A 14,637-nucleotide genomic window follows, 5' to 3' on the forward strand; every position below is an offset into this window, starting at 1 on the left:
CTATGTTCTATGTTCTATGTTCTATGTTCTATGTTCTATGTTCTATGCTCTACGCTCTACATCTCTCCTTGGACATTGATTATGCAGACACATTTTATAAAGAAGACTCATTCATAGAAGCATACAAATAAGAAGGAGGCTAATCTGCCCAGCCTGCTCTTTCCTGATAGCGCTGCAATTCTTTTCCCTCCTAGTACTTACCCTGTTCCTTTTTGAAAGGTATGGTTTAAACTGCTGACGCCACCCCGTGGTAGTACATTCCAGTTCATAATCACGCGACTGCATACGAAAATCTTTCTTTTCATTCCTTCTCTGATTCTTTCAGCAATTATCTTAAATCTGTGTCTACTGATTATTGACCTTCCTACTAATGAAAGTAATGGTTGCTTTTTGTACGTACGATTTTGACCAGGATACAAACTCATTGTCTGTTTTTTAACTGGCCCCTTTCTCTCCCCTTTGTTTTACAAGGTAATTGTGATTCTCAACATAATTTCTTGTCTTTTCTTCAATTTTATTCAACTAAACTCCAAATTTTACGCTTTATGTCCTCCCTAAATCCCTGTTCTGAAGCAGCAAGGGCACAATGCTCGATCTCTTACTGCAACTCATCTTACTGCAAAACTGTTACACTCCTTTCTTTTCCTTTGTCTAGTGTCTGCCTTGTCTCAATGGGTCACTCACTAACCTTTCAGAAAGACATAGGACAAGGTCCACTCTGGATACTTCACCATATACTCAAGGTGATAAATCCAGTGAATTTCTGCTTCAGAGATGCCACCACCTTTACCCCTGCTACCCCCTCATGTGCATTTGAAAGGAACTACGATGCTGGTTAAAGGAAAGCAAAGGATTTCTCCTCAAGGCACTGACGAATGCTCATCACTAAAGCAAATGACCTGGTTAATAAGCTCAGTGTTATTTGTGGGACTTTACTATGTGTAAAGTGGCTGCTATGTTTCACCCACTGCAACAGTTGCTTTGCTATCTGTAAAAAGTTTTGGGGAGTTCCAATACCATGAATATAAAAGCCAATTTTTACTTTCTTCCTCACAAGCCAGATACTACTGCGAACCTTTCTGAGTTAGCTCATCTCTTCAATTTCAGGAGTGGCCTGTACTGGAGAGTTAATACTTGATCTGCATTTCTTACCATATCAAAAATTTAAAAATTGACAGGATATATCCCTGCAGACCCAGATGCTGGAAGCCAATTGTTGCTTCTCAAACCCAGATGATGCTTGTAAAGAGTAGATTCTCATGGGGGCAGCAGTGCATCTCTCAGGGTCTACACCAACCGGAGAATTATAACTGGTTCAGTGGTACATCTCATTATATTCTTCATTTGCACATTGCAATGGTATGTTGCATGGATGCATCAATGACTGCAAATTAAACTAAAGCCATGGCTGTATTTATATCTAAAAATTAGCAATCATCATATTCACCCAACATTTTACAAACGTGTTGAAATCTGCACACGCATTATTTTCCTTGCTCCTAATGTGCTCACCTATAAGTTGGTTATAACCTATAAGTACAATGCAAACCTGTAATACCTTACATGAGTGTCTACTCTTTATATTGGACTTGGATTGGCAGCAATCTACCTAGATTTGACAGTAAGTCTTGCCTGTACTCAAATCCCCATATGCATTATCCATCAGCAGCAATATTCGTAACAAATGATTTCCTCCCCTCTTCTTACCCAGAATTACTGAACCAATTTCTCCCCCTTAAATTCCGTAAAGTTCCAAATCTCTCTCTGGAAATTGAGCGTATGATCCATACAGTCAGTTCAGCACTTAACTGAGAGTCCTGCGCTGTTGGAGCTGGTGCCTCTATTCAATAAAATGCTCATGTTAACCTGAGTGGACATGGTATCATGTGATTCACTATATTTGAAACACTTTGAAATGTTTCTGAGAGACAGCATCAAGTTGATTTAATTATATGGAAATGTTAAAGAGCAGATCAATATAACAACGTTCTGTAGCTCAAAGCTTCTTTAATAGCCATCAACCTGAGTTCTATTGCATCCGAATGAAGACAACATGCAGGAGGTTTTCCTATACTGTGTACTTTCCTATACCTAATATCTCCCATTTCCAGTTCTGCCTCAGTTTATCTGCTACTGAACCATTCATCCATTCCTCTGTTAACTCTACATTTCACTATTTTAACTCTGTCAAGGTTAACCCCACATAAACTTAAACTTCTCCAAAAATATCAACTCACGCCAAGTCCCATTTTCCTATCAATCTGTGCTTGCTGACCTCTGTTGGCTCTAGGTCCAGCAGTGCTGCAAATTTAAAATACTTATCCTGTTTTAAAAATCCCTTCAAGGCTTTGCATTCCGTAGACACCAACTAGTCCATAAACAGTGGAGTGGGTAAGTGATTTTTGCCCAACCTCCCATCTTCCAGTCCTGTAGTTGTAATTTGTGTGGGATTATAATTCCAGCAGTGCAACTTGGCCTCTGATATTTCCACTGAGTAATTCAAGGGGCCCTGTCACAACTGTACACAGCACACAGTCATAAAAAGCTGGGAATTAAACTGGTGATTAAACTGAGACTCAGATACATGTTGTCTGCAACTGGACAGTCCATGTATTATTATGTAGAGTGGATTGGTTGTTAACAAGGAAATGGAAGTGTAAGGTAAGAGCCAAGAGGAAGATAAGGGTTTTATTTTATGTGCAGCAACCTGTTATCTGCTGAAAGGGTAAGGGAAGCAGATCCATTAGTTACTTTGTAAAGGGTTTATTTTTAAAGAAGTTTTAGGGAAAAGGGGCAAGAGAGTGAGACTAATTGGACAGCTCTTTCAAAGAGCTGTGGCTGAATACCTTCTATACTGTTGATTCTCTGACTTGTCAGCCTGCAGCCTTCACTGATCCCATCTGTGTAGTATGAATCCATCAAATGTGACTCAATGATGAAGAACTCATGAAGAACATATGACAGATAATAATGGGAGCAATTTCACACTTTGCAAAGAACAATAGCACACAAGGCTTAACAGTTCCAGTGCCCCATCAGAGAAAGGAGCCATCATCACTCTTACTTGGCCTAGACTTTAAAACTGATTCCAAGCTGATGTGAGAGAGCCATTTGGGCCATAGAGTATCAGGCTGTTTGAGACAGCTATCCAATTAGTCCAATTCCACGCCTCTTTCCCCATAATCTTTTTAATTCATCAAATTTCCTTTTGAAAGTTGTTGAATCTGATTTGACCACCCACTCAAGCAGTGTAATTCTGGATCATAACAACTTGCCACATAAAAAGAAAATTTTTATCAGTCTCCTCTGCCTATTTTGCCCATTACCTTACATCTTTATCCTCTGGTCACTGACTGCTTTGCCATTAGAAACAGCTTCTGCTTAATAACCCTATCATAATTCCTCATTAAGGCTAATCTTTTATCCCAACATTCAGGCAGGTAGTATTGAAAAATAAAGGGAGTAGCAAATGCACATGGTAACAAAATAGAATGGGCTGAGGCACAAGCAGCCTAGTTAAGGATTGGTTTTCTCGGCAAGACGTCTAAAGTAGGAAAGTAACCTGATTTAAAACAATTTCAGATCATCTTCACTGCATTTTTCTCTTTTCTTATTTTCCAGAAAAGCAGATGAAACCATCTATTGAAATGTTCTGGAAGTACAAAGGAATCAAATGAGAAGCTAACATAAAGAAAACTGGAGTAGGGACATATCATGAATTATACAGACAAGCAAGTTACAGCACCTCGCTTTAATAGCTAGAGTTTCAAGGACAGTTTTGATTTTAGACCCACAGAACAATTCAGCATCATTTATTGAGCAGGTGAGTGCTGTTGAAAGCTTTTCGCTCACAAACCCCTCGAGCACAAGGGGATGGCTCTGCACAGTTTCATTCTCTGGGTCTCATTAGCCTCGTTGATGAATGCTGCTGGAGTTTATGCTGACTGCTGGCTCATTGAAGGGGAGAAAGGATTTGTGTGGCTGGCCATTTGTAGCCAAAACCAACCACCATACGAATCCATTCCTCAGCACATCAACAATACCATAGTGGACCTCCGGCTGAATGAGAACAAGATCAAAAGCGTCCAGTATTCCTCACTCAATAGGTTTGGTAACCTGACGGAACTCAATCTGACCAAGAATCAGATTTCTTACATTGAGGATGGAGCCTTCTCAGCCCAGTACAACTTGCGTGTTCTGCAACTGGGATTCAATAAACTTCGGAACATCACTGAGGGAATCCTGCGGGGGCTGGGCAGGCTCGAATATCTCTATCTCCAGGCCAATCTTATTGAGGTGGTGAGCCCCAATTCCTTTTGGGAATGTCCCAATGTAATGAACATCGACCTGTCCATGAACCGGTTGCAAACCTTGGAAAGTTCCACCTTCCTGGGTCTCGGCAAACTCACCACTTGTGAACTCTATGGCAATCCATTTTATTGCTCCTGTGATCTGCTGGGCCTCCTGAAATGGCTGGTTCAGTTCAACAACACCACCAGGAGTTATGATCGAACGCAATGTACATCTCCTTCAGATTTTGCTGGGTATCTTTTACTGAACCAGGGCCAGGCCAGTTCCAAGGATGCCTTGAGTGTACTCGCTTCAATGTGCAATGAAGACCTTGACACTGTTGATCCCAGGTTTATCTTCACACAGAAACCCTCAACTACTACTGTCCCAGAAAGTCCCTGTGAAGCTGAAGATTGTCCATCAGGTGAAGAGTCTACACCATTAATATCCTTCCAGACCCCCATCATGAATGTCGACGATACACCAATAATAAAATTAAAAGAGATCACCTACACAACAGCAACCCTTCTGGTCCATATTCCACTCCCTAATAGGAAAGAAAACATTCTGGTACAATATAACAACAGCATGTATACAGACATAAAGAACCTAGCCACAGAAAAGGAGGAAATTAAAATTGAAGAATTAATTCCCCATACAAATTACACATATTGCGTGACTTCCATTCAAAATTCACTGAGATACAATCAAACTTGTGTCACCTTTTCTACAAGGGCTAAGGCCAAAGCAAAGCCATTGCCAGCCACTTCCAATACCACTCATTACATCATGACCATTCTCGGTTGCCTCTTCGGGGTAGTTATCATCTTGGGTGTCATCTATTACTGTCTGCGTAAAAAAAAAGAGGAACAAGTAAAGAACAAGAAATCGGGAAACGCAAAGAAGACAATCATTGAGCTGAAATACGCCCCAGAGTTGGAGACCATCACCATCACCCAAATGGCACAGAAGCCAGTCCCACCCTCCGACATGATGTCATCCAGGATGCCTTTCCTGCCTTCAGCAGGGGATCTGGAAGAGTACAATCTCCGGGAGGTGATTGAAAGTCCAAAGCTCAGTCGAGGAAACTATATGGATGTGAGGTCAGGTGAACATCAATATCACAGAGACATTCTGGAGAGTATGTTTGGAGAGAGTCAGGACTCTGCTGCTGAAATATCAACCATAGCAAAAGAAGTGGATCAAGTGAACCTGATCATCAATAATTGCATTGATGCTCTGCAGACAGAGTCCAGTTCCTTCAGAGGTCCCAGTGCTAGGACCTTGGCACCAGTGGAACCCCAGGACTTTTTGGTTTCTGAACAGTCCCAGAGCAAATCAGGGTTCCTGTCCCCTATTTACCGGGAAAGCTACCACCCACTAAAGAGACACAGCAGTATGGACGCAGCAACCAAATGTCCCAGCATCTCTTCCAACTGCTCCGTGCGCAGCCCTCGATCAGTGCGTTCTGAGATTTATGCTGGCCCCAGGTACAAATCAGAGGCGAAATACATTGAAAGGACCTCTCCAACACGCAGTGCCATCCTGAGCGGAACCCCATGTCGAATTGTGAGATCAGAAACGGCGCAAATGCAGCCCTACAGTGATCACTCGCACCTTTATGCCGGCTTGCATCATGGAGAGCGAAAGCAGATGAGGAGTCCAAGCCCATGTGTCCTTGAAGCCCTCCCGCGATCTCGATCCAAGAGAAATTTGGCCTACACTCAGTTCTCCCCCCAGTACCACAGCGTCAGCTATGCCTCCAGCCCAGAATACTCCAGCAAACCCTCTAAGGGGGTCTGGGAGCGATACAAACCTCATGAGAAGTGGCACAGGAAAGATGAATACCTCGCTGCAGGGTATGCGCTGAGGAAGAAAGTGCAATTTGCAACAGATGAGGACTTGCATGATATTCTAGATTACTGGAAAGGAGTTTCCAGCCAGCACAAATCTTGACTCCTCATTCATCAAGACTAAATTGGACCAAAAAAATTAAAATATCTGTTTTTACCTAATTATATCAACTTCTTAAAAAGAACTGAATGCACTAAGAATTCTTGAAACTGAACTCTGAAACCTGTGTAAAGGATTTCCCTTTTTCTCTCTCACTATATATATATACATATATATAATATATATATGCATATATATATGATATATAATAAAAAGGAAATCCAATGCCTTGGAATATTGGATGTTATTTATCGCATGACTCTGTCCTGTGACTGTGACTCACTGTAGTGTACATGGGGCATTGTTCGTTGTACAATGTACACCGTGACTGGACTGTGCTGTGTAATTGTAGCTCACACACCGCTCACACCTTGCATTGTACAGTAATATTTACCAGTAAATCTCCCCCTTTACCCCTGCAGTTCTGTACAGATAAATTTCTATATTTGCAATGATGTTTCTGGATTTTTTTGCCTGTTTGTATCAGGTTTTAATTGCAGATTTTACAGAATAGTCTGTTTGGTTTCCAGTGAATGTCTGACAACTGGCCCTGATCATTGGATAAAACTGGACTGGTGAAAGAAATGCACTGAGTGGTTTCTTCTGTCACATTCTCTTTCTGTCTCATTGGTCCAAGTAATAGGCTTTCTCAACGACAATGAAATTTTCAACTGCAAATGGAGCAAAGGAAAGAGAGCAAAAGAGACAGAGAGAAAGAGATAGAAAGTACAAATACAAAGAAACAGAGGAAGTTAGAGAGAAACTAAAAATGAAATAAAAAGAATTAAATAAAGGAAAACAATACTTGTATTTCTGTACTGTCTTTCCCAGCCACGGGATGCTATAAAAATATTTTACAGCCAATGGCATACTGTGAAGAATGGCTATAACTGAGCTGTGGTTTGTTGAACTCCCCCTCTACCCCAAGTGTTAATTCTTCACGTCCAAATCTAGACAATTACTGCTTCAGGTAATTTGATTTTAGGGCATAGTACAGCAGTAGTCAGTCTTGTTCTCATCTCCCAAACCCACTACTTGGACATGCATATACATAGCTGCCTCATCAATCACATCAGAGTAGGTGACCTGAGATAGTAGGAACTGCAGATGCTGGAAAATCCGAGACAACAAGGTGTAGAGCTGGATGACCACAGCAGGCCAAGCAGCATCATAGGAGCAGGAAGGCTGACGTTTCGGGCCTAGACCCTTAGGTGACCTACAACAGTTTCCTTTTGCCCTTCCCTCTTAGACAAGCCTTTCACTGAAGCAAACAAAACAGCCATGTGGTTCAAAAAAAAATGCAGCACTGTTATTATTCAAGAACTAATGACTCATTTGTTCAAAGTTTTGAACACTATGATAACAGACACTGAGATGAATTAAAATCAGATAACACTGAATCCATTCCAGTTCAGTGCCAGACACTTATGTAATACAGAATCCATTCACATTGCACCAAGAAAGATGAAATTTGCAAGCAAGACGTTTCCAATTTATTTATTTTAAATAGGTAACACAAGCAACTGGAGTACAATGTGGCTTCTTTTTGCTAACAGCAATAGGAAATGTGTATGGATTATTAATAAATGCTGAAAAATACAGAGAACAGCAAAGCCTGGGAAAACAGTTGGTAAAAGTTATAAAAAGAAAGTACGAGAAGAAATCTACAAAGGATATCAAAATCAGCAAAAAAAATCTATGGTATAAAAAAGCAGGTGGTCAGTAGCATTGTGGACCCACTTGAAAAATACTTGATAATTCTGACTTCGATGAAAATAAGGAAATGGAGGACATGTTAAATCATTAAAATCAAAATTTTTTGTAGAGAAAATGGTCAGCTAATAATGAATCAAGGCAATGACTCACCAACATTAATGTAAGCAAAATAACAGAATGAAGAAAATAACAATGCTGAAGAGTGACAAATTCTCAAGACCAGGAAGGATTCTACCCCAGAGGTTCGAAGAAAGTTAGAACATTGCAGTCAACCTAACAATAATTTTCCAAAGTTTTCTTGCTTCAGGAACTATTTTCCTTTAAACTGGAAAACTGTGTATGTTATTTCAGAAAGATATGAGGGAATTATCAAGTATTTTTCAAGTGGGTCCACAATGCTACTGACCACCTGCTTTTTTATACCATAGATTTTTTTGTGCTGATTTTGATATCCTTTGTAGATTTCTTCTCGTACTTTCTTTTTATAACTTTTACCAATATGAGGGAAATATACACCAGATACTAACATCAGTGTTGTGAAATTACTGGAGTCTATACTTAGGCTTAGAGTGAACACCTTGACCATTTTTAGCTGATCAGATATGGCCGCCATGAACTCATAAAGGCAAGAACACGTCTGATGAATACAATTGATGTTTTGGACAGGTGACCAGAGACGTTAACAAAGGTATATCTATCCATGCTATTTATATGGGCTTCAAAAATGCATCTGATAAAAGATCTCCATATGAGTCACTTAAAGTTAAACCTTGTAGAATTGAAGACATATTATTGATTTGTCCTTGTATTGGGAGACAGAAAGTAGAGACAATGGGCAAGTACACTAATTGTTAGAATGTATCTAGTGGTGCCCTAGAAGCATCTGGGTTGGGGCCACAACTATTCACTGTATTTAATAAGGACATATATGATGGAATAGGTAGCCACGTATTCAAATTTGCTGACGGCATGCAGATGCATTTTGTACTGCAACCAGTGCAAGTAGAAACTTAAAATTACAAAGAAATGTTAATAGATTACTTGAAAAGACGTATCTGTGGCAAAGGCATACTGTTGCTCCTATGTTCCTGAATCAGACAAAGCTGTTTAAACCTGACCAGATAAAACCTTTTGGCCATGATGACCCGAAAGAGCTTCTATCTAAATTTTACAAATCCGCTACAGATTTATAACCAGGTGTTCACAGTTACCCAAAATAGCCATAGCTGATTTTTTTCCCTATTTTTGGTCCCCCAACATTCCAACATTTCTAATTGCTTCTCCATTGTTGTTCTTCCTCTCCATTTTGCCTATAACTTAACAAAATTAAGACTCATGGTATGACAATGCAATCACATTCATATATCTGTGCCTACCAACAGTTGCCACATCATGTGGGAACACTACTGTCTTCCACAACTTTCAGAATGCGTCATTCTTTGCTTTCTAGCAATTTTAACTTTCCATTGTTTTCCTGTTTCTTGATCCAGAGTATTCCTGTGGTGAGAAGACCCTGAGCTGACATAATCACACCTAATGGATCAATGAGGGAGCATTTAACCATTGAACATTAAGATTTACTGGATATATCCACATAAGTCTAGGGAAGGAGAGGGTCATGTGAGTGAATAAGGCCTACTCCTTCTAATTACCTGCATGTTTATTGTTCTGTGGTAAATTCATCGTCCAAAGAAGGTAGATAAACATAGGTTAAACCTACAAATCTTGATACAGCTCTCAAGTAAACATTTTCTTGTTGAATTACTAATTCTTGACTTCTAAACTTGCCTCCATTCTTTCATATCCTGAGAGCATTGTATTAAAGAAAGATATGTCTCAAGTGATCAATTATGAGCTTTAACAGTGACTATGATAGGATTTTGGATCCTTGGTGACACAGAGTAGGAGGGTGGTGTGGGAAGCTGGGCAGCTGGATATCTTCTGCAATCCTAATTCTGTTCTCTCTCAATATCCCTGTGAAAACTGTTCAGAAGAAGGCCATTGGATGTTAATGGAGGGAATTATTTTGGCTTAATTTCTTCCTTTCCCCGACTCCACTTTCCCTCACCCTTTTACAGTTCAGGGTAACATCATAAATCAAACAGCTGAGCTGGGAGGGGTTTTACATGACTGTCAGGAATGTTGCAGTTTTCCCTTGGCAAGGGTATTGAACATGATATTCAGAATCCTTCAGTTCGTTTTTTCAAATTAAGAAATGCAAAATGGTGCTGGGTACAGGGAAAACTGCAAAGTGATTGGAGAATTTAGAATAATTTCATTTAATTTTATTTAATTTAATTTCAGTAGCCATCTACAGGGACTGCCAAAATGCTGCTATATAGTGTCTTTAATGGGAAAAAAAGCATCAAAAAGCATTTTATAAACATGATACCAAGACACAAATAGAGGAAACAGGTTAGCTAACCAAATTCCTAGCTGAAGAGGTAGATTTTATGGAGAGCATCAAGAAGGAGAACGATGTGGTGAGGTTTAGAGAGCAAATTACAGAGCTCAGTGCTGAGGGAACCAAATATGAGGCAGTTCCTCAAAACTACAGGGTAAGTCAAAATCTGACCTTGGGTTTTAAATTGCTCAAAGGAAAACTCATGAGGTCAAAAATCTGACAGTGTTAAGATCCAGGAAAAGAATGAGTTAAAACAGGGAGCCAGTGTAACAAGTTTAGATTTGAGCAAGGAGAGAAGTAGAGGCATTGATAGGTAGTACATAAAATGCTCTGAAAAGCAGGAAACACGAGCATTGTCTTGCAGTGCATTGGCTTCCATTCAAATGTTCTAACAGCAATAAAACAAATGAAGCACAGCACATGTGTCACACACCAGGTTAGTAAACAGTTCCTCAGAGCGCAGTACAATGATGGAATAATTGCAGTGGGGTGTTTTATCTCCAAGACTTGTCATCGACAATTGTAACAATTAATAACTCATTCACCACATAAAAAAGCATTTGTCGTGGCTGCTACAATAAGTTCCCTCCTGGTGTAATGCTGCCAGATGGTGTCTTTCTTTGCAGCTGTGTAGAATGAAAGGGAGCAAGAGACGTTACAACAAGTGCGGACTCAGCAAGCCTGGAGGAGAGTGGGACAAGGGAACAGGGATCACGCAGAGATAACAAAAATAGTTCCTCCTTGTCTGACATTGTGAAGAAATGAGCCAGGAATGTTAATTCAGTGTCACCTTCTACATTTAACAGGCAATCGGTTTCTCAGTCGATTCCAAGCACTCCTGTGGAAGGTTATTTTTCCTGTAAAGGGTGCTGCATGCAGTTTCCACACTGACAGATATAATCAGACCACACTCTCCATTTGTTTACAATGGGGTCATGGTTTCAGACGGGAAGAATGTAAATGAAGGACTCTGGGCTTGTGGGAGAGCTAAAATCTCCCTGTGTTATGAGATGGAAAAGACAATTAAGATTCTGTGTAGCTCCTGAGGGAAGGGAAACTATATTAAGCAAGTTAGTTATGAAAAGAATTAAAGGACTTGCAATTGTGTAGTGCCTTACTCAATTTCACAATGTCCCAAAATACTTTACAGCCATTGAAATACCTTTGGAGTAACTGGTATAATGTAGGAAAAACAACAGTCAATGTGCACACAGCAAGCTCCCACAAACAATGTTACAATGACAAGATCATCTGTATTGCGTGATGTTAGTTCATGTTAATTAACATTGGATGGGCAAATGTGGCATAATTGTTTCTTCAAAATAGTTCACAGCGATCCGTTACATCTATCTGCAAGAGCAGGCCAGACCTCAATTTACCATCTGACCTGAAACACCACACCTCTGACGGAGCAGGGCAACCTCAGTAATGCATTAAGACTGCCGATCTAGATAGTCTGAAATGTGACTAGAAAGAACAATCTTCAAACTCAGAGAAACGGCTGTTATACACTTACATGACAGCTGTCAACATTGATGGAGTGACGTTGCCCAATCTTTTTTTTTATTCATTCATGGGATGTGAGCATCACTGGCGAGGCCAACAATAATTGGCCTGAAGGTAGTTAAGGGTCAAACATTTCTGTGGGTGAGTAGGCCAGACCAGGTAAGGATATCAGATTTCCTTCCCTAAATAGAGAATGGTTATTTTAATCTCAATTGACAATGGATACATATTGGGCTCACTTTTAACTCCAGACTTTTTTTTAAATTGAATTCAAAGTTCACCATCTGTTATGGTGGGATTCAAACCCATTTCCCTCGAACATTAGCCTGTCAATGCAAAAGAAGAGAACTGTTTGGTAAGTAGCTGGGTAATTGTTTTCCTCCGTTTTCAAGCTGCATTGGGGAAAGGTCTAGCTCCTTTTTTATAGAGACAGTCAGAATGACCACATCCACAGGAAGTGCCATCGGTTTGACCAGCTGGGGCACCAGGTCGTAAAGTCATGGAGATGTATGACACAGAAAAAGGCCCTTCAGTCCAACTTGTCCATGCTGACAGATATGCTAAATTAATCTAACCCCTTTACCAGCATTTGGCCCATATCCCTTAAAAGCCTTCCAATTCATGTACCCATCCAGATGCCTTTTAAATGTTGTCATTGTACCAGCCTCCAATACTTCCTCTGCTTCAAGGTTTCAAGTCTTGAGCATCAGCTATGCTCTGTGAGGCTGAGAATTATGTGTACACCATGTTTTTAGATGTGGTCACCCTGCAATTTAGTGAAGTACAGTCCAAGAGGGAATGGGTGCCCGTCAGTCGGAAGAAGTGAGGCAAGCAGGTCGACAGGAAAGCCCCAGAGTGCATCTCATTAAAAGTAGTTTTTCTGTGTTGGCACATATCAAGAGTAACAGTTCCACTAGGGAGTGTAGCCTGAGCCCAGCTGCATAATGGAGGGAGCAGATAGAGTGGAAAAATAATAGTTATGGGGCAACCAACAGTGTGGGGTGCAGATAGACATACTCCAGGATGGTGTGTTGCTTTTCTGGGGCCAAGGTCAAGTACATCATTGAACAGCTGCAGATTACTCAGAAGGGAGAGGATGAACAGATAGATAGTAGTTCACACTGGAACCAATAACTTGGATAGAAAGAGAGTTGAGGTCCTGCAACAAGAATTTAGGGAGCTAAGTAACAAATCAAAAAGCGGGACTTCAAAAAGTGTAATTTCTAGATTACCCTATTGTGTACCTAGTTAGGAATAGGTGGATAGGTCAGATAAATAATTGGCTGAAGTGTTGGTGCTGGTGGCGGGGTGGGGGGAGGGGGGGGGAGGGAGGGGGGGTGTTGGTGAGAACTGTAGATTCCTGGTTTACTGGGTCTGTGTCTGGGTAAAGTGGGATCAAGTCCAAGGGTTATCATCCGAACCAGAACGGGACTAACATCCTTGAGGGGAGTTTCGCCTGTGCTGTTGGTGAGAGTTTAAACTAATTTGACAGGGGGTTGGGATACAAAAGTGGAGGTGTAGAAGGGTGCAATTTACAGAAGAAAAACCAAGTTAGTCTTGAAGGCAAAATGTGTATAGTCAAGTTGAAGAACAAGGGAGCGTATCAAGGTTGGATGGTATTTATTTTCGTGCAAGGGGTCCTGTGAATGATGTAGTTGTGTTGAGGATATTGTTTAACACATGGGAATATGTTGTTGTTTCAATCACGGAGATGTATTTGGGGGAGGGGTAGGACTTGAAGCTAAATATTCTAAGGGTATTGCATCTTCAGGTGAAATGAAGTGGGGAGGACGTTTTGTGTAAAAGAGGGGATGGTATTGCAATATTGATCAAAGTGTCAATTACTACAATAAAGAGCGATGATATTTCAGAATCCTCAAATGAAGCTATATGCGTAGAAATGAAGCACAAAAAGGAGGCAATCGCTTTGATGAGAGTGTACTATAAACACCCCTGTAGGGAGAGATAGAAGTACAGATGTATTGATAAATTTCAGAGAAGTGTAAAAATAAAAGGATAAGAATAGCAGGGAATTTCAACTTCCCCCAGTATTAACAGGGATAGACATAGTGTGAAAAGCTTAGAGGGTGTGGGATTCTTAAAACACATCCTGGGGAGCTTTTTAGCCAGCATGTAGAAAGTGCTACAAGAGAGGAAATGATATTGGACCTAGTTTTAGGGAATGAAGACAGGCAGACAATGGAAGTGTCAATGGTGAGGATTTTGGCGATAGTGGCCATAACTCATTAAGAGTTAAGTCAGTTATGGAAAAGGAAAAAGACGGATGGGAAGTGAGGGTTCTGAATTAGGGAAGGCTGCTTTTCATATGACAAAACAGCATCTGGCCAAAGTGGACTGGGTGCAGCCTCTACATCCAAACAAGTGGAGTCATTCACAAGGAAATAGTAAGAGTGTAGGGTCCGCACATTCACATTAAGTTGAAGGGTGTGACCAACTGGTCCAGCGAACCCTAAATTTCAAGGATGCATATAATTGGATCAGGGGTAAAAGAGGAAGCTCATGGCAGATACCAAAGGCCCAAAATGGTGAAAGAGCTAGAGAAGTACAGAAATTGCAGTGGATTACTTATAAAAAGAAATTGGGAGAGTGATGAGGTAGGCATGCAAAAACACTGGCAGGTAAAATAAAGGAAAATCCAAAGAGATAGTAGGAAGTGCCGATGCTGGAGTCTGAGATAACAAAGTGTAGAGCTGGATGAACACAGCAGGCCGGGCAGCATCAGAGGAGCAGGAAAGCTGACGTTTCGG

At 40.6% G+C, this 14,637-nt stretch overlaps 1 protein-coding gene across 1 annotated transcript; it reads left to right on the top strand.

Annotated features, from left to right (window-relative positions):
• Positions 1-3,870: 3,870 nt before the first annotated feature.
• LOC109926698 (protein ELFN1-like) lies at positions 3,871-6,246 on the top strand. The gene has a single exon (XM_020526534.2). The coding sequence runs from the start codon at positions 3,874-3,876 to the stop codon at positions 6,244-6,246; it is 2,373 nt and encodes a 790-aa protein (XP_020382123.1). The 5' UTR covers positions 3,871-3,873.
• Positions 6,247-14,637: the final 8,391 nt, after the last annotated feature.

The sequence above is a fragment of the Rhincodon typus genome, chromosome 21 (genome assembly GCF_021869965.1).
Source record: "Rhincodon typus isolate 14 chromosome 21, sRhiTyp1.1, whole genome shotgun sequence".
In the NCBI taxonomy this organism is placed as follows: Eukaryota; Metazoa; Chordata; class Chondrichthyes; order Orectolobiformes; family Rhincodontidae; genus Rhincodon; species Rhincodon typus.

Coding starts and splice junctions, on each gene's coding strand:
- LOC109926698 (XM_020526534.2), top strand. CDS start 3,874: ATGGCTCTGCACAGTTTCATTCTCTGGGTCTCATTAGCCTCGTTGATG.